Source organism: Hyperolius riggenbachi, chromosome 10 (assembly GCF_040937935.1).
Source record: "Hyperolius riggenbachi isolate aHypRig1 chromosome 10, aHypRig1.pri, whole genome shotgun sequence".
Lineage (NCBI taxonomy): Eukaryota > Metazoa > Chordata > Amphibia > Anura > Hyperoliidae > Hyperolius > Hyperolius riggenbachi.
The window spans coordinates 130,302,230-130,323,465 of record NC_090655.1 but is presented as its reverse complement, the minus strand read 5'-3'; the positions used below and the strand labels follow the sequence as shown (position 1 = coordinate 130,323,465).

The 21,236-nt window shown below is 44.2% G+C and overlaps 1 protein-coding gene across 1 annotated transcript in view; it reads left to right on the top strand.

The window, feature by feature from the left end:
• Positions 1 to 21,236, top strand: part of LOC137535002 (neurotrypsin-like) — an 83,544-nt gene that overhangs the window by 57,390 nt on the left and 4,918 nt on the right. The window contains exons 10-14 of the mRNA XM_068256764.1: positions 6,880 to 7,027; positions 8,670 to 8,869; positions 9,793 to 9,871; positions 13,658 to 13,780; positions 15,481 to 15,758. Of these exons, the coding sequence (XP_068112865.1) occupies positions 6,880 to 7,027; positions 8,670 to 8,869; positions 9,793 to 9,871; positions 13,658 to 13,780; positions 15,481 to 15,758 (828 nt within the window). The remainder of the gene's footprint in view (positions 1 to 6,879; positions 7,028 to 8,669; positions 8,870 to 9,792; positions 9,872 to 13,657; positions 13,781 to 15,480; positions 15,759 to 21,236) is intronic.

Below are 21,236 nucleotides of genomic sequence, written 5' to 3'. Positions count from 1 at the left end.
CCAGGGACAGGCAGGGTTGGCAACAGGTAATCAGATATGTGAAGGTACCGAATCAGAAAGCAGAAGGATAGTCAGAGATGCAATAGGTCATAACATATATCAACAATGTCTAGTTTTGGGTGTGAGGTCCGTGGTCTCAACACCCTGGAACTAGTCTGAGGAATACACAGTGTCCCTAGTCTTGGGTGTGAGGTCCGTGGTCTCAACACCCTGGAACTAGTCTGAGGTATAACACGATGGTAACACAGTTTCCCTAGTCTTGGGTGTGAGGTCCGTGGTCTCAAAACCCTGGAACTAGTCTGAGGTATAACACTATGGTAACACAGTTTACCTAGTCTTGGGTGTGAGGTCCGTGGTCTCAACACCCTGGAACTAGTCTGAAGTATAACACAATGGTAACACAGTTTCCCTAGTCTTGGGTGTGAGGTCCGTGGTCTCAACACCCTGGAACTAGTCTGAAGTATAACACAATAGTAACACAGATTCCCTAGTCTCGGGTGTGAGGTCCGTGGTCTCGACACCCTGGAACTGGTCTAAAGTATAACACAGTAATGACACAGTAATCCTAAGCTGAGGTGTGAGGTCCGTAGTCTCAACACCCTGGAACTGGTCTAAAGTATAACACAGTAAATAACACAGTAGTAATCTGGCTCAGTGTGAATCCCCAGGTCCTCCTGGTTCTAACACACTGTGGGATCTGACTATGGTCTGAGTGCTTTTACGTAAGTGTTCGCAACGGAAGACAACTTGAGACTGACCAGCAATGACTATATATAGAGCGGCGCTCCCTGGCGCCACCCAGCGCTGATCAACCAATAGCCGCCCGCTCTGAGATCAGCTGACCAACCTGGTCAGCTGATCCCTCTCCGTTTGTCATAAAGGTTCTGCCTCTCAGCGCGCGCGTGCATATTCCTCAATCTGTGTGCACTAGAAAGCCCAGCCACATCAGACACACGGCGCCGCGTGTAAACCGCCGGGCTGGGCGCGGAACCAGCCGCCTCGCCGTCAGTCCGCACGGCGGCTTTTCCGCAAACTCTTACAGTACCCCCCCGAGGAGTGGTCTCCGGACACTTCCCACCAGGCTTTCCAGGATGTGAGTCATGGAACTCCTTCTTTAATTCTTCTGCGTGCATGCGACAGTCTGGTACCCAAGTTCTCTCCTCTATGCCATATCCCTTCCAGTGAACCAAATACTGCACGGAATTCTGCACTAGCCAGGAGTCTAGAATCTTTTCTATCTCATATTCAGGTTGGTCATCAATCAACATAGGGGGGGGGGGGGGGGGGGGAGCGGAATCCACGTGCACTGCCGGCTTGAGCAAAGACACATGGAATGATCTTACCCCACGCATGCTGGTAGGGAGATCAATAGCATAAGTGACCTTATTAATTCTTCTGGTCACTGGAAAAGGACCTATGAATATCGGGCCTGGTTTGGGTGACAGTTGTTTCAGAGCCAAATGTCGTGTGGACACCCAGACCAAATCCCCTGGAGAGAATTCCCATTCTATGGAACGTCTCTTGTCAGCCTGTTTCTTCTGGTTCTGAAAAGCTTTCCCCAAATTTCTTTTAACCATTCCCCAAATTTGTTTCAAGGCCCTCTGCCAATCCTCCAGGGCTGGAAACGGAGTGGAAGCCACTGGCAATGGGGCAAACTTGGGTGACCTTCCTGACACCACCTGAAATGGGGAAAATCCTGAGGAGGAACTTTTCAGATTGTTGTGCGCAAATTCTGCAAACGGCAAGAACATTACCCAGTCGGTTTGTGCATCTGCAACATAACATCTAAGAAACTGTTCCAAGGACTGATTGACTCTCTCGGTCTGGCCATTGGTCTGTGGGTGGTAGCCTGATGAAAAAGAAAGATCCATGTGTAACTGATGGCAGAATGCCCTCCAAAACTTAGATACGAATTGGACTCCCCGATCTGACACTAAATTTTCCGGAATGCCATGCAGCCGGAAAATGTGCTGGATGAAGAGATCAGCCAATTCCTGGGCCGAGGGGAGTCCTTTCAGGGGGACAAAATGAGCCATCTTACTGAATCTATCAACTACCACCCAAATGACCGTCATGCCCTCAGACCTGGGGAGTTCACCCACAAAATCCATGGACAAATGGGTCCAAGGTTCACTTGGAACTGGTAACGGCTGCAATGTTCCAACAGGTGCCTGCCGGGAGGGTTTGCTCCTAGCACATACTGCACATTCCCTTACAAACTCCTTACAGTCTGTTGCCAATGACGGCCACCAAGCACATCTAGCAAGCAGATCCTGAGTTCTGGTGGCCCCAGGATGCCCAGCATTCTTGTGGGAATTAAACAGCTGCAATAATTGTAGGCGAAAAGGCAATGGCACAAATAGAACACCCTCAGGCTTCCCCTCTGGAACATCCTGTTAGAATGGACTCAGAGTGACAGTCCAGTCTTTCCAGGTCTCAGTGGCCGCCAAGACCACATTCTGCGGTAGAATGGTCTCAGGGGCTGAGGGCTGTGCTGTCTCTGGCTCAAAACACCTGGATAAGGCATCAGCCTTGATGTTCTTACTGCCAGGGGTATACGTAATTACAAATCTGAATCTCAAAAAGAACAACGACCACCGGGCCTGTCGGGGGCTAAGTCTCTTAGCGCCCTCTATGTACTCTAAATTTTTGTGGTCCGTGTAAACTGTGATGGTGTGTTCTGCGCCCTCCAGCCAATGTCGCCATTCCTCAAAGGCCAACTTGATGGCCAGAAGCTCCCGGTTACCGATATCGTAGTTTTTCTCTGTGGGTGAAAACCTGGGGGAAAAATAGGCACATGGGTGTAGTTTCCCCTGTAAACCAGAACGCTGAGACAATACAGCCCCCACCCCTACTTCTGAGGCATCAACCTCCACGATAAAGGGAAAGGTGACATCTACATGTCTCAAAATGGGAGCAGAACAGAACAGTTTCTTTAGAGTGGAAAACGCAGCATGGGCTTCTGCGGACCAGTGGTGAGTATCTGCCCCTTTCTTGGTGAGACTAGTGAGGGGCGAGATCACCGTAGAGTACCCCTTTATGAACCTCCTATAGTAGTTGGCGAACCCCAGAAATCTTTGGAGTGCCTTCAGTCCCACAGGCTGAGGCCATTCCAAGACCGCAGAAACCTTTCCAGGGTCCATAGAGAGGCCAGAGGTCGAGATAATGTACCCCAAAAAGGCGACAGAGGTCACTTCGAAAATGCATTTCTCCAATTTGGCATACAGCAGATTCTGTCTCAATTTTCATAACACAAATTTAACATGTTTCCTGTGTTCTGAGAGGTTGGATGAAAAAATCAGTATATCGTCTAGATACACCAAGACGAACTTGCCCAACACCTCCCTGAATACTTCGTTAATCAGCTCCTGGAAGACGGCCGAGGCGTTACACAACCCGAAGGGCATACCAGGTACTCGTAATGCCCGTCGGGTGTGTTAAAGGCCGTCTTCCATTCATCACCGGTCCCTGATACGCACAAGGTTGTATGCACCCCTCAAATCTAGTTTTGAGAACATTTTTGCATTGGTGACCTGAGTAAACAAATCGTCTATTAAAGGCAAAGGATAATCTTATTTAAGCCCCGATAATCAATGCAGGGACGGAGGCCTCCATCCTTCTTTTTCACGAAAAAGAATCCTGCCCCTGCTGGTGACCGAGAGGGACGAATAAAACCTTTAGCCAAATTTTCTCTGATGTATTCCTGCATAGCCAATTTCTCTGGTCCAGATAAATTATAGAGATGACCTCTAGGGGGCATACAACCAGACCTGAGATCAATGGGACAATCAAAGGGACGGTGGGGAGGAAGTTTATCCGCTGATTTGGGACAAAACACGTCAGCAAATTCTGAGTACTGGCTTGGCAAACCTTCCACCTGAATCTTGGTGTTACCCAAGGTGTCCTTCGCTAAACAATGATGATGGCAATGGGTAGACCAGCTCGTTAGCTGACCTGAAGCCCAATTGATCTGAGGAGAGTGAAGTTGTAACCATGGCATGCCAAGAATGATCGTGGAAGTTGTCATCCTCAAAACCAGAAATTGTAAACGCTCTCTATGTAATACCCCCACCGTGACCCTTAACTCTGGGGTCTGAGACAGAGGGTATTTACTCTGCAGAGGAGAGTCGTCTACTGCAGTGACCAGAATCTGTTGTTTCAAAGGGAAAATAGGAATCCCCAATTTCTTCGCAAATTCGTAATCCATAAAGTTGGCTGCTGAGCCAGAGTCTAGGAAGGCTTCAGTAGCCACTGTTTGATCCTCCCACGATATAGAACAAGGGAGGAGCAAACGTTTGTCGTTTGGAGGTAAAGACTGTGCGCCTAGGGTATTACCTCCAACTACACCTAGGCGGCAGCGTTTCCCGACTTCTTGGTACAATTCTGCACTCTGTGACCCTCCTCTGCACAGTACAAACAGAGCTGCTCTGTTTTTCTGCGATTCTGCTCCACCTTGGACAATTTTGACCGACCAATCTGCATTGGCTCCGGCGGAGGTGAAGCAGGTGGAGGAGAGGCGTAGGAAACATATCTCACATTGTTTCTACCCCGAGTCTGCCTCTGGTAACGTAGACGACGATCAACCCTGACAGCTAATGAAATGGCCTCATCAATAGACTTTGGCTCAGGATGTCCCAACATTAGATCAGAGACTGCATCTGACAATCCTGACAAGAAACAGTCCAGAAGTGCAAATGACCCCCATCTAGCTGATACTGCCCACTTCCTGAACTCAGCTGCGTAAATTTCAACCGGATCCTTGCCTTGCGGCAAAGTCTTGAGCTTCCGCTCAGCGTTAGAGGCAATGTCCGGATCATCATAAATTATAGCCATTGCTTTAAAAAATTCCTCTACTGAAGTTAGAGCCTCATGCCCTGTCTGAAGACTATATGCCCAGGTCTGGGAATCCCCTGACAACAGAGTTTTAATAAAAGTAATTCTCTGTGCCACGGTTCCTGCTGAATTAGGCCTTAACTCAAAGTATGACAACACTCGATTTCTAAAATTCTGAAAGTCAGATCTGTGACCAGAAAACCTTTTGGGCACAGGCATATGTAAGTCTGTACCTGGAGGAGATCGCACTGTATTCACAGCCGTCTGCAGGACTTGTACCGACCCAGACAAAGCGTTGATCTGGGTCTGGTGACTGTCCAGAACTCGGATGTAATTTTCCACCGAGGTGGTGAGTGCCTCGAGACGGCTGTTCAGTGCGTCCATTTTGTTTTGTTGGTCTGCCGTTCTGTAACGATCGGTGTTAGCACGCAGAGAGAATCTGATTATTGGTGATCTGCAGTATCACCAAGAATACAGATATATACCCGATTATTGATGATCTGCAGAATCACCAATAATACAAGTATAACTAACCTCTGGACACCTATATAGTGTGAGTGTTTGGTGCAACAGTAATGACTTTGAGTGGGACCACCCGAGGTGCAGGTGGTCCTTGGCAGTATGAGAAATACCTCCCGCGAGGAAGTGTGAAGACCTTCCAACAGCCTGAGACTTCCAAAGGGGTGGAGCCCCAGGCTGAATAACAGTAAGGCCTTGTGGCTGAGTGACACCTAGAAGGTGGGCGTCACAAGCAGGACTGGAGACTAATCTCTCAATGGAGAGGGATAGCTCGCAAGGTCGGGCAGGCTGGGTCGGCAACACACGGGCAGATAAGGTACAGAGACAAAAGGCTGATTCGGTATCCAGGGACAGGCAGGGTTGGCAACAGGTAATCAGATATGTGAAGGTACCGAATCAGAAAGCAGAAGGATAGTCAGAGATGCATTAGGTCATAACATATATCAACAATGTCTAGTCTTGGGTGTGAGGTCCGTGGTCTCAACACCCTGGAACTATTCTGAGGAATACACAGTGTCCCTAGTCTTGGGTGTGAGGTCCGTGGTCTCAACACCCTGGAACTAGACTGAATTATAACACGATAGTAACACAGTTTCACTAGTCTTGGGTGTGAGGTCCGAGGTCTCAACACCCTGGAACTAGTCTGAGGTATAACACGATGGTACCACAGTTTCCCTAGTCTTGGGTGTGAGGTCCGTGGTCTCAACACCCTGGAACTAGTCTGAAGTATAACACGATGGTAACACAGTTTCCCTAGTCTTGGGTGTGAGGTCCGTGGTCTCAACACCCTGGAACTAGTCTGAAGTATAACACAATAGTAACACAGATTCCCTAGTCTCGGGTGTGAGGTCCGTGGTCTCAACACCCTGGAACTGGTCTAAAGTATAACACAGTAATGACACAGTAATCCTAAGCTGAGGTGTGAGGTCCGTAGTCTCAACACCCTGGAACTGGTCTAAAGTATAACACAGTAAATAACACAGTAGTAATCTGGCTCAGTGTGAATCCCCAGGTCCTCCTGGTTCTAACACACTGTGGGATCTGACTATGGTCTGAGTGCTTTCACGTAAGTGTTCGCAACGGCAGACAACTTGAGACTGACCAGCAATGACTATATATAGAGCGGCGCTCCCTGGCGCCACCCAGCGCTGATCAACCAATAGCCGCCCGCTCTGAGATCAGCTGACCAACCTGGTCAGCTGATCCCTCTCCGTTTGTCATAAAGGTTCTGCCTCTCAGCGCGCGCATATTCCTCAATCTGTGTGCACTAGAAAGCCCAGCCACATCAGACGCACGGCGCCGTGTGTAAACTGCCGGGCTGGGTGCGGAACCAGCTACCTCACCGTCAGTCCGCGCGGCGGCTTTTCCGCAAACTCTTACAGAAAGGCTGATCTAGGGCTTCAATTGGGTTTCAATTCTGACCCTTATCAGTTTTTACTACACCCTTTAAAACTGTTATTGAATTATTTGTCAGATTATTAATTTCATTTTGCACTTTTAATACTCTCTACTGTTTTCATTTGATAGTTTCTGGGCCTCCAATTCGATTGATGGATGGAGAGAGTACTAAGGAAGGTAGGGTGGAGGTATTCCTCAATGGAGAGTGGGGTAGTGTGTGTGACGATGGCTGGACAGACATGGATGCCTCTGTAGTCTGCAGGCAGCTGGGACACAGGTGAGTCAGTAAGATGTAACCATTTTTGTTTGTTTTTAAAAGTGATGCCCCTTATTAATAGAGGAAAATATTTACATTAGGCGTATTAACGTAATTATTTCCTGCTTTGTTAATACTAGCATATAACAAGCTGAACAAAGAACTTTCATATATGAATAATAATATATATGAATAATAATAATAATGTGTGTGTATTTGATGCAATGAATGCAAATCTCCACTGACCAAGGATTAGAAGTAATTGAGCCAATCAAAGTGTCTAGCTTTTGATGAATTAACTAGCTGCCAGATAAATGATCAGCAGTTGCCTCAATTTCTTTCTCTTCCTAGGTCCTTAATGTTTTTTTTTTTCAACAGTCCATCAGTAATGTGCAGTTATTGGCATAGCTAGAGGAACGTATAAGAGATCTAGCTGAAATAAATAACCATTTTAGTACACTATAAAATATACCTGCCCAGAACGCTATTGTGGGCGGGAACGCAAAGAAAGATATGCGTGGCCTGGGGTGTGCTGGCACAGTTGTGGCAACTGTGCTGTGCGGTGCAACTGTGGTGTGCGTTGCAGTTACTGTTGGCGCGACGTCAACTGTAACGAAACTGCACCGCGGCGGGAGAATGTAGGATCGTGGAGAAACGGCGTAGGACAGGAAGGCTGCAAGGGGCTGGCAGAAGCCCCAGGTAAGTGAAACACTTTTTTATATATTCAGTTGCGCTTTAAGGCTAATTTCACATATTGTGCTGTGCGATTGTCCTGCAGCATGAGAGCCAGAAAGGACAATCGCATTGCACCATTTTACCTTACACATTGCCCTGTAGCAGAGTGCGCCAACAGGGTGATATGCATAGCTCCGCCCCCTAAACAGTGATGTGCTCCCTGCTGGACAGGAAGGATGCCACTGTTTTCCAGGTGTTTGACTCATACGTGTCGGACCACCAACAATCTAAATAGATTTTTGCGGTGCCATTGGCTCCAATGCAAATGCCTGCTGCACGGTACAACTCATAAAGCTCGGCAACAGAAAGCAGAGCCTGCGACACCTCTGTGTTGTTGGAACCACTTCTGCCACATCACGCTGCACTGCGGGTAGAGTGGCCAGTCTCATAGAGCCTAATGCCTAATGCAATGGGGGAGCATACAGCAACGTGAAGCGACATACGATGTGTGAAATGGTCCATCTTGATCAGACAGACCCATTCTATAAAAAACAGTGACCGCAATTAGTAGAACAGAAAGCTACATGCACAGGTTTCAGGTTTCTGGTTCTCAAAATGGTCTGTCCTAATGATTTTGGGTAACAGTTTTTTACATCAAAGACATGTTTGCTGGGCTTTCAGCAAAGCTACTTATATTGTCTTATGGCTAGGGGTGAGGAGTAGGAAGAAGAGCACCTGTGAATAAATACGATACAAGTGATCAAATAGATCCAAAATGACAGATAACTAAACAGATAGATGGGGACTGCCTTTGCATACAATTGAGTGACAAAGGTCTATTGTCTGCAACTTTTTACAGATGGAACAAGTCATGTAGATTATGAAATGTAGTCTTTGTTAATGCTAGAAGAGCAGTTATGTTCTTTTCAACATTTTGAATAAGAGTACTGAGCAAAGCAAATCGTACTGAAGCTGTGTTTTTATCTAGGGGTCCAGCCAAAGCCAGAACAATGGCTTACTTTGGTGAAGGCCAGGGCCCAATCCACCTTGATAACGTAGACTGCAATGGCACCGAGTACACATTGGGAGAATGCAGGAAGCAGGACAGTGGAATACACAACTGCTGGCATAATGAAGACGCCGGCGTTATATGTGACTATGTGGAGAAGAGAAACCGTGCACTGAATGGTACAGAGCTTTTTATTACATGGCTGAGGGTTGTGTGCTCAATGTTATGTATGTTTTTGGTCAGTGAGCAGGAACTGTGAACTGTCCAACATAAGTTCCCCATACATCTATCCACCACATGTTGGAAACCCAGAATCTTGAGGATTCAATAGTAAATGGAGCTGACATTTTTTTTTTAGTGTATTATAACACTGCTTAACCAGTCTGCCATGAAAATTGCATTTGAAAATGTTATTCCAGACACTTATGTAAATGACGGCATGTGTTTTGTCCTAAGGTATATTTGTGAACTACTTGGTAGTATTTCCCTTTAAAGTGGACCCAAATTAAAAATACAAGATTTTAGAAATAAAATCTATTTTCTAAATTATAATAATAAATATCAACCTTTTTTCAGCTGCATGATGACAAATATAAAATATTTTACATTTATTGGAGGAACCCCTCCCTTCCTTTCATATTTCCGGGACAGAATCCGGCAGACTAGTGGAGGAGATAAAAAACAAAAACAAAACAAAGGCTGCTACTGATGATATCACAGGGGAGATGATCTCAGCTTGTGTGAGATTTCACATAGACGACGCCCCTGTGAGGGAGGGTAGCTGATGACAAACACACCCATGATCTAAAACCTCCTACTAAGCTCAGAAGTAATGGCTGCCACCTGTATAACCCTAGTTATGAAAAGAGAAGGGTGAAAAGCATGCACTGAAATGCTCATAGGCTTAAAGGAGTGTTTATTTATCTTTGTATGTGTCAGAGTGGTGCAACTAAATATTTTGAATTAAAAAAAATGTTTGGTTTGGGTCCGCTTTAAATATGCAACACAAACTTCATAGACTTTCACAGGCTTTCAGTGCTAGGTAACTAAAGGAATCAGGTAAGAACTGACTTAATTTATTCTATTTGCTTTTATCCATCAGATGGAGAATCTACCATGTGTGGCATTAGTCTAGTTACACGCCGAAAAAAGAGGATTGTTGGTGGAACCAAATCAATCAGGTATGCATTAACTACAGTGGACTGTAGCCTGTACTCTATAAAAGATATGGAAAGATGATTCACTCACCCTCCTTGATTTTAATAAGTTGCTAAAATCACAGTTTGACATCTGCAAACATTTACTTCATATTAAAGTGCTTGTAAACAGGCTAGAAATAGCTGTGAATGCACTCCAAATATGGTAAAAGCAGAGGGCTGAAAAATGTGGCTTAAGTACAAATTTGGCTGATCTTTTTTTTTTTTTAGATGTTCCACTTCCACTTAATTTAAGTCATGATGTTTTACAACATTTTTAAATTACAGAGTATAAAAATCATGCTTTTATAATTGCTCACAATGATTAGTGGAAATGTAGCACTGCAGTTTGCAGGCTTGTTTTATGTGTTGTATTATTTACAGGATGTTACTTTTCCTTTTATGGACTGTTAGTGTATAAGCAGACTTTGTAAAAAATTCCCTACAAGTTAACTATAAACATTTCATGAGTTTTATTAACCACTTCACCACTGAGGGGTTTTACCCCCTGAGCACCAGAGCAATTTTCACCTTTCAGCGCTCCTTCCATTCATTCGTCTATAACTTTATCATTACTTATCGCAATGAAATGAACTATATCTTGTTTTTTCCGCCACCAATTAGGCTTTCTTTAGGTGGGACAATATGCCAAGAATTATTTTTTTCTAAATGTGTTTTAATGGGAAAATAGGAAAAATGTGGGGAAAAAAATAATTATTTTTCAGTTTTCGGCCATTATAGTTTTTAAATAATGCATGCTACTGTAATTAAAACCCATGAAACGTATTTGCCCTTTTGTCCCGGTTATAAAACCATTTAAATTATGTCCCTATCACAATGTTTGGCGCCAATATTTTATTTGGAAATAAAGGTGCATTTTTTTCATTTTTGCGTCCATCCCTAATTACAAGCCCATAGTTTATAAAGTAACAGTGTTATACCCTCCTGACATAAATATTTAAAAAGTTCAGTCCCTAAGGTAACTATTTATGTATTTTTTTTAATTGTAAATTTTTTAATTTTTTTTTAATTACAAAAAAAAAAAAAAATGGGGAGTGTGGGAGGTAATGAGTTAATTTTATGTGTAAAAGTCATTTATTTGTATGTGAAAAATGTGTAGGGTGTAGTTTACTATTTGGCCACAAGATGGCCACAGTAACTTTTTGTTTTAATGCGACCTCCAAGCTTCCTTCCGGAAGCTTGGAGGAAGTATAAGGAGGCTGGACACGTGAGTTTTTTCTCACAATGATCGCGCTGCCCATAGGAGAGCAGCTGATCATTGCGGGGCTTAGATCAACGAACGGGAATGGATTTTCCCGTTCATTGATCTCTGGGCGAGCGGGCGGCGGCGTGTTTACTAGCGGCGGGCGGCGTGTTTACGAGCGGGAGCGCGGGCAGCGTCGGGAACGCGGAAAGTACGTGTTTCTCCGTCCCTGGTTGTTAAAGGATGGAAAAAGGGGCGGAGAAATACGTACGCGCGGGGGTAAAGTGGTTAAAGTGTATTGAAAATGTTTACCATACTTCATCATGCATACCAAGAGGCACACGTCTGTTCCCTTCCGATCGATCAGAAACGATCAGTCGTGCCCATTAATAACCAAATTCCAGCTAACCAATTCAAGCAGGTTAATGGAACTGATCCATGTTGGTTAGTGGGAATTCGACCGTTAATGGGCACTTTACCATGGCAATTGGAGACAATTGAGTGACTGCAGGATTGTATCGTTAAAAGCCACCATAGTCTAAAGGTGTCCACTAATGATACAATCTTGATTGCACAATCTTACCAAATGTATGTACTAGAAGTGTAAACTTGGTGAATAGACTTTGAATGAATACTTTATGTAGGCCCTCATATTACATACTATAGATGTGTTAGGATTGTATCATTAGTGAACACCACTAGATATTCCTAATAGATTATACATATGATAAAATCATTGAATATACAAACATCCTTAAAATGCTAAGGACTGCTTGATTGATGTGCAATAATGTTATTGATTAGATATTGATTAGGAAAGGCACGGCTGGTGTTTTGGCTGTGCAAGGGGTTTAACTGCATGAGACTCCAGGGCTTCTCTCTTCATAAGGGGCCCTCAGTTTTCTTACATGTTTGGGTTGTAACTGTTGGGTTAGCTTCTGAGTGGGACAGGAGGGACTATTGTACTGTGCTAGGACACTGTTTGGGGTGCAAAGCTCCAGCAGACCCCACATCCAGCCTGGGACTTCCTGTTCTAAAACATTTCCCTTAGCTCAGAGTCTCTATAACTGGGGCCTTGGGGATGCTTTTATTGCTCCCAGTCTTGTATACATGTTAAGGTGAGGTGGCTGCATACACTCACGTGTACTGAAATGCTACATCCTCCGCTCTGCTCACTCAGGTGGCAGGATTCATACTTGGTACATGGCATCTCTTGGGCTTTTCCCCCGTGTCAGCAGTGATTGTACATAGGGAAGAAGGAGACCAGGCGATGCTGATGAGATCAGAGGATGGAGGCTGCTGGCTGAGTGATTGGTACACTTGTCAGTGGGGATAAGGGTGAAGGTGTATCATGGTCATTATGGGGAGTGGGAACAGTATCATGGTGGCCATCCTTGTTATGGGGGTTGAAAGATTTAATGAAGGCTGAAATTGTTATGTGTGCAGGATGGTGTTATGGTGGCTGCACTGTTATGGTTGGGAGGTAGGTGTCATTCTTACATACATTAATTATATAGTTAGTTGGCCTGGAAAAAGACATTCATCCATAAAATTCAACCAGAAGAGGAAAAAAAATAAGTAAAAATTAGGTACTTTTCTGTCCTGCACCATCACATATCCCAGTTGATCCAGGAGTCTTGGCCCACAAGGTCCACAAGGCTTAGACCATTTAACCTTTAAAGGGTAAAAACTCCTTCCCAACTCCAAGTGGCATTTAGATAAAATCCCCGGATGAACGCTGCTGGGAATTGCCTAGTAATTATAGCTGTGGATGTCCTTCAATGCATGGAAAGTGCCATGATGACCATTTTAATATGGGGAATGGGAGGAAAGTCATGGAGGCTGTACTGCTATCAGGGTCATGGTGAATGCTTTTGTCATATAAATATGATAGGTGACTGAAAGGGTCACCATGTGGGAGGGGTGCCCAATCAGTGTTTCACTGGAAAAAGCCTTTTAAATGTTTGCCCTGGTCTGCAGTGGAGTAGCTAAGGAGCTATGGGCCCCCGTGCATGTTTTACATCGAGCACTGTAATAACAGGGAAGGAGATTTTGGAGCAGCCAGGCAGCCACCATAGACTGTAAAAGAAATTTACGACTATAGCGGCGCACAGTGAGTAACTTCGGCGCTGTCAAAAGATGGAGCTGAAGTTACTTTTAACACTGTAATTCGGGCAATAGCTGGCAGCAAAATTACATTATTCCCTACCATCCACGTCAACCTGTAGGGGGAATATTTATAAACGCCGCCAGGACTTGTGCACTACCGTATATACATAAGACTTGATACAGTGGACCAAAACCTGCCAAAGACAACCACAGTGTTAGAGGTGCAAGAAGGGTATGGGGAAGGTTACAGGGACCCTCTGGCCTAAGGGCCCTGGTGCAGTCACAACCTCTACCGACTGCTGGTCTGCTGTTTTGACACACTATTTACAAAAATGAAGGACTAACTTTTTTGTATGATTTAGATTAGACAATATAGCCAGACAGTTCCCGTTGTAATAAAGGAAAAGGACATGTAATCTACTGGAATCCCTTTTTTAAGCTGTAATTTCTTCTTATAGGGGTGTTTGGCCATGGCAGGCATCTCTGAGACTGAAGGGATTTCACACAGAAAGTCGCTTACTTTGTGGAGCCACACTGATCAGCAGCTGCTGGGCTTTAACAGCCGCTCACTGCTTTAAAAGGTTAGTAAACTGTGACAGATCTGTAGTTAGGGCCCGTTTCCACTATCACAAATCTGCATGCGTTTTCTGCACATAGATTCGCACAACCAATACAACTTAATTAGCCTGTTTCCACTTGTTAGGAAAACAGAGTGTTTTTCTGTGCAGGAAAAATCTGCACAGCAGAGCCATCATTCACATACAATGTAATTAATAAGAAATTTGCATGCATTTTCGGATGCGAATTTTACTGCAAATTCATGTACGTTTTCGCCTAAAATCAATGAAAAAGCACACAGGTACTGACATGGTTAATTTCGGATACTTAAAAAAAAAACCGCAAAAGCGTACACGAATTTGTGGTAAAATTCGCAAAATCCCTGTATCTTTGTTTACAGATAAATTTGAATAGATTTCAAGAGCAACACCGGTTGCCAGTCAGTTGAAGGATTTGTTATACCTCTGTCATATTTTCTGTAAAGCCAGACAAAACCTTTATTTTTATTGTTACTGCCTGAGATCCTATTTAGGCTGCTTTTCCATTTGCAAGTAAGATCGCAAGCGCAATAGTGCTGTGTTTGCACACATGGAAAATGTGCTAATCGAAGGAGCACCACGATTTACATGTTAATCGCTATGCTGTTGAGTTTGGAAAAACGCTAGCTATCCCCTTTTTTGAGCAGATCACAGCAAGGGGAAAAGCAGCCTTAGGCCTCTTTCACACTGCATGCCATTCCGATTTTTTAAACGATCTGATTTTTAATTCCAATTAAAAAAAAAGTGCTGCTACGTTTCTTAATCAGAATAAAAAATTGGATCGTATAAAAAATAGGAATCGCATGTAGTGTGCAAGAGGCCTCATACATGTATGATGTAGAACTTGTCATTGCACTCATTATTATAGTTTCTGCACTCACATGTGGCTTTGATGTCAGAAAGTCACTCAGTGATATTCTTCATCGGAGAAATGGACGTGTTCACGGATCCTTTGTTATTTATAGTATCCGTTCACACTTATCAATCTGCAACAGATCTGTCTCATCCATTTCTGTAAATTGAATGCAAATTTATTTCCGATTAAGTGGATGCCGACAGAATCAATGCAAGCCTATAAGAATGGGCAGTAGCTGGTCTCAAAAGGCTTGTCGCCAAGTATGTTCCTGCTCTACTCCCTTGCCTGAGTTTCTACGACTCAGAGGGGGAATAGTAATTAACACCACCTGGAATTTCACCAGTAGCAGTGTGAGCCGTCATTCAGCTCACCCTGCACCAAAGTGACCAGGCGGCAAAGTGCCATGTACGCCCCATTTGATTTGCAGCAGGGAAGATTCTCACCGACTGGTGGACCAATGAGCATCCTCCTTGTTGCTAGGCAGAATTCTCAATGCAATCCAATGGAAGCCTGCTTTTGCTGGGACACGGATCTATACACTGGCCGAGTGTCCCATGCAGTGAAGCCATGCGACGGTGGCAGCAGCAGCAGCGCAGGACCCAAATGGCAGCAGAGACATGGGAAGGGATGCATAACGGTGAGTAGTGGGAACATATCAACAGACATGACACGGGGCACAGCGTATCCACTCAGGATACCTTGTGAATTCCGCGTTGTGCATCCAGTGTAGTGGGAACTCAGCCTTATCATCAATGAAAGCGGACAAAATACAGTTGGTTTAAGGGGAAATAAAATGTAATAGTATTTCATTTCTTTGTTAATCTCTCAGGTTTGGAGATAAGCCACACCGATATTCTCTTAGGGTTGGCGACTACCACACAAGTGTGGAGGATGACTTTGAAAGAGAGCTCCCAGTACAGAGAATTGTTGTGCACAAGAAGTACAAATCTGGAAGCAATGATAATGACATAGCTTTGGTGAGAATACAAGGAAAAGATGGTCTGTGCTTGGCATTCAGTTATCATGTCCTGCCTATCTGCTTGCCAGAAAGGAAGAAGTCATCTACATATCTGAAGCCCTGTTTTATCTCTGGATGGGGGGACACAGGTATGATTCTTCATTGTTCTGTACTGCTCCTGCTGTAATGAGTATAGTTGTGATAATGGGATACTTTTTTGTGTGTGGGACTGGAGAAGTAAAATTATATTTAAAATAATTACTACTGTATAGTCGTTAAAAGTGCAATAATGCATTGCTATAGCTAGCTCCAAAGCCTCACCTCTGTATAGTGGTATAGCATATGTTCTGGTGCAGTGACATACATTTTGGCCCTACAGGTCCTTCTAAAAAAATTAGAATATTGTGATAAAGTTCATTATTTTCTGTAATGTACTGATAAACATTAGACTTTCATATATTTTAGATTCATTACACACAACTGAAGTAGTTCAAGCCTTGTATTGTTTTAATAAATTAAGACCAATAAAAGAAAAGTGTTTTTAAAACAAAAAAAGTCAACCTTCAAATAATTATGTTCAGTTATGCACTCAATACTTGGTCGGGAATCCTTTTGCAGAAATGACTGCTTCAATGCGGCGTGGCATGGAGGCAATCAGCCTGTGGCACTGCTCAGGTGTTATGGAGGCCCAGGATGCTTCGATAGTGGCCTTAAGCTCATCCAGAGTGTTGGGTCTTGTGTCTCTCAACTTTCTCTTCACAATATCCCACAGATTCTCTATGGGGTTCAGGTCAGGAGAGTTGGCAGGCCAAATGAGCACAGTAATACCATGGTCAGTAAACCATTTACCAGTGGTTTTGGTACTGTGAGCAGGTGCCAGGTGTTGCTGAAAAATGAAATCTTCATCTCCATAAAGTTTTTCAGCAGATGGAAGCATGAAGTGCTCCAAAATCTCCTGATAGCTAGCTGCATTGACCCTGCCCTTGATAAAACACAGTGGACCAACACCAGCAGCTGACATGGCACCCCAGACCATCACTGACTGTGGGTACTTGACACTGGACTTCAGGCATTTTGGCATTTCCCTCTCCCCAGTCTTCCTCCAGACTCTGGCACCTTGATTTCCGAATGACATGCAAAGGTTGCTTTCATCCAAAAAAAAGTACTTTGGACCATTGAGCAACAGTCCAGTGCTTCTTCTCTGTAGCCCAGGTCAGGCGCTTCTGCCGCTGTTTCTGGTTCAAAAGTTGCTTGACCTGGGGAATGCGGCACCTGTAGCCCATTTCCTGCACACGCCTGTACACAGTGGCTCTGGATGTTTCTACTCCAGACTCAGTCCACTGCTTCCGCAGGTCCCCCAAGGTCTGGAATCGGTCCTTCTCCACAATCTTCCTCAGGGTCCGGTCGCCTCTTCTCGTTGTGCAGCGTTTTCTGCCACACTTTTTCCTTCCCACAGACTTCCCACTGAGGTGCCTTGATACAGCACTCTGGGAACAGCCTATTAGTTCAAAAATGTCTTTCTGTGTCTTACCCTCTTGCTTGAGGGTGTCAATGATGGCCTTCTAGACAGCAGTCAGGTCGGCAGTCTTACCCATGATTGCGGTTTTGAGTAATGAACCAGGCTGGGAGTTTTTAAAAGCCTCAGAAATCTTATGCAGGTGTTTAGAGTTAATTAGTTGATTCAGATGATTAAGTTAATAGCTTGTTTAGAGAACCTTTTCATGATATGCTAATTTTTTGAGATAGGAATTTTGGGTTTTCGTGAGCTGTATGCCAAAATCATCAATATTAAAACAATAAAAGGCTTGGAACTACTTCGGCTGTGTGTAATGAATCTAAAATATACGAAAATCTAATGTTTATCAGTACATTACAGAAAATAATGAACTTTATCACAATATGCTAATTTTTTTTAGTAGGATCTGTATTTCCACTAGGGGTGAATCACAGTTGATTTCAGCACACTATTTTGGATGCTGAATCGCAGCCTATTGAAGTGAGTAGCCTGCATCTGAATTGTGTACAATGAAAAATAAATGATGCATGCTGCAGATTTCCGCAGCACACATCTGTATCCCCATGCAAGAGATCGGAATGCAAATTCGCATCAGCACTGGCTAAAATGGGCGCAGCACCCCAGCAGAAATGCAGCCTTGTGCAACTTTCAGACATAACATAATTTATGTGCAAATTGCACTTTTGCAAATTCACATTTGCTGTGCATCGAATGCATTGCATTTCACGTGTTATTACATCTTTGGCAGAAAAAAAAATAGCCTATGTATGGGCTTTCTATCGCAACAGACATGTGAATCACATACTAAGCAAGTCAATGGAAATGATTTAAACATTTGCATAGAAATGTTCAGTTCATTACATAAAATTTCATGTACAGTATATTTATTTCAAATATGAAAAAAGTGGAAAAACGTCACCAGAAATCGCAGGGATATGTATAAAGGCACCCTTAATGCCTGAATAAGACTAGCTGAGATTTCCCAGTCAATAAACTCTGCGATCTCCGGTATGCATGACTGGTGGTAAATCCAGTGTACGTGTGAAAGTGGCCTGAGAGTGATAGGAAGTGAAGAGAATTCATCTTGCTCACTCCCTCCCCCCCTCCTCTGCACAGCAGTCGAGTTGCGATGCTGTGACAGGCTGATCTGCACAGGGAGGAAGGGGGGAGTAGACAGGCATTTGGGGCAACTATACTAGCCACCTATACTGACGGGCGCATCCTCACAAGTTTTCCACAGGCGGCAATAAGTCTAGAACCGGCCCTGCACACACTGGACTCATTTTTTCCCAGAACAATCTAGACATGGCTTCATTATACAGTGTGCCACTTTACTTAGCCACTTGAACCAGGGTGGCTGTCATGGTCAAAGCCTATTTGAAGAGAACCTGAAGTGAAGCACATAGAGACTGCCATATTTATTTCCTTATAAGCAATAATAGTTGCCTAGCAATCCGGCTGATCTTTCTGGCATCAGTAGTACCTAAATCACACACCTGAAACAAGAATGTTGCTATCTGATCAGACTTTTTAGTTAGAACATCTGATCTACATGCTTGTTCGGGGTCTTATGGCTAAATGTATTAAGAGGCAGATAATCAGTAGGACAGCCAGACAATTTGCATTGATTTAAAGGAAACAGTCATTAACCCTCTGCACTCAAAACACTCACAGCAAGCTGGAATTCTAGTAGCAATAAAAAAGGTTGCAAAATTGTATTTGGTTACAAAAATTGAGGATATTAGCTTCCAAGATGGAAAACATTCTGTACTGGACCCTTTCACCAGCATTTAGGTTTACTCTGTAGAAAGGGGCCCCTACTCTACCTATAGCAGGATATTAGATTCCAAAATGGAATACATTTTGTACTCGACCCTTTCACCAGCATTGAGGTTCTCTCTGTAGAAAGGGGCCCCAACTATACCAGTCATGTGAGTGTTTTGAGTGTAGATGGTTAATGACTGTATGTAAATTGACCACTCCCCTCAGCACCGGCTTTGTCCTTTAAAATCCTAGTCCCAAAGCCAGATGAACAATAGCTATCCTTTCTTGTGTATTTGTTTAAAAGGAAAGAAATTTGTCACTCTCAATTTCCCTCTTACTTCAGGTTCACTTCAAGAGAATGAGCCAAATATATATACAGTTGTCTTCAAAATTATTCAACCCCCATTGAAATTGAGTGTTTTGGTCAGTTTGACATTGATTTTTATCATTTCAGTCATCTTGTTTACATTTAAATCAAAGAGGCACTTGTAAGTCAGACAAATATAACATAACATTTATAATGAAATAACCACAAATGTCTTTTCTGTGCTCACATCATTATCAGTTTTATTCACCCCCCAAGTGACATTCATTCTTAGTGCTTAGTACAACATCCTTTTCCAGTTATAACAGCTTTTAAATGTGAAGCATAGCTTGACACAATTATCTTGCAGCGATCTACGGGTATCTTAGCCCATTCTTCATAGGCAAAAGTCTCCAGTTTAGTCACATTCTTAGGCTTGCGCGCTGCAACTGCTTTCTTTAAGTCCCACCAGAGGTTCTCAATTGGATTTCAGTCTGGTGACTGCGATGGCCACTCCAAAATGTTCCAGCCTTTAATCTGCAACCATGCTCTAGTGCAAGGCTTTTCAACCTGTGGTACGCGTACCACCAGTGGTACTTTGCTGTTGGCCAGGTGGTATACACCAGGTTTGCCTGCCACTTTATTGCCCGCATGCCACTTGTGCTGGTCCTGTCCTGTCTCCACAAAGTTTGGCTCCTTCTCCCTCACTCCTTGCTGTGCTGCTCTGCAGCATACTTCAGATCTCAGATCAGTGGGGAAGAGATCCAGTCGAACGGTGCACAGTGATGGCGCACATACAGAAAGTGACATCCCTGCTCACTTCCTGTATTTGAAGTATACGCGCCGTCACCGCGCACTGTTTGCCTGACTGTCACTTCTCTGCGGCTGGCTTACCAATGATCTGAGGTGTGAACTATATCGCAGGGCAGCACAGCAGGGAGTGAGCAAGGGAGGAGCCAAACTTTGTGGTGAGTCACTGCCCAGCTCTCTGCGGTGGGGCCAGGCTACGTATAATTAAGCGGGGGTGGGGCGAGTGCTGTAATAGCAAAACAGGAGATTTGGGCGCAGCCGGTGCCATCATAGGCTGTAATAGGAATTACGGCTATAGCGGCGCACAGTCAGTAACTTCGGGGCCGTCAAAAGACGGAGCTGAAGTCTCTTTTAAAACACTGTAATTTGGCTTCCAGCAATAGCCGTATACCAGCTGTATCCTGTGCCCAATTGTCCCGGCGGCCAGTACATATGTATGCAGTAGGGGGGGAAGGAACTTGCAAGGCTACCTATATTGGCAATCTACCTACAGATTGCCAATACTGACAATTTGTCGGCTACCAATCTAATTGTAATATTTTTCTCCACCAATGCCTCCTATTTTTCCCCTCCCATATGCCCTCTTTTCTTGAACTTACCTGTAGGTAGGTTTAAGAAAAAGAGTAACAAAAAAGTGTGGAGGGGGGGGGGGGGGGTACTAACCTCAGGGAAGGGGAGGCCTTTGTATCCTAAAGAGGTTTCCCCCTTCCTCTTCAATAGAGGGGATCCAGTGCTGAGAGCCCCAAAGTTCTCTTCGTCGGTGTGTGCGCTTGCGCAGTAGCTGCTCTCCGTTCAGGCTCTAGCAGAAACAGCCAAGCACAATTGCATCCAATCTACTGTGCAGGCTCACTGGTGGTACTTTTTAGGTGATAAAAGTTGTAGAATTAGTGAAAAGGTTGAAAAGCCCTGCTCTAGTCACACACGCACGCACGCACGCACGCACGCACGCACACACACACACACACACACCAACTATATTTGTTTTCCTTGACTGCAGTGCTTGGCCTAGGTCTTCTTTAAAGAGGTTCTGTGGAATTCTAAAAATCAAACATGCCTGACACTTACCTGGGGTTTCTTTCGGCCCTCTACAGCTGTAATGTCCCGAGCCGTCCTCCTACTATGCTCCATTACCCGCCGCCGGTCCCGGTTTAATATTCATCTAAACAGACGAATAATGCTCACTCCCGCTTGCATCATGGGGAGCTTACTGTCCAGGTGCAGTACAAAGTTTTC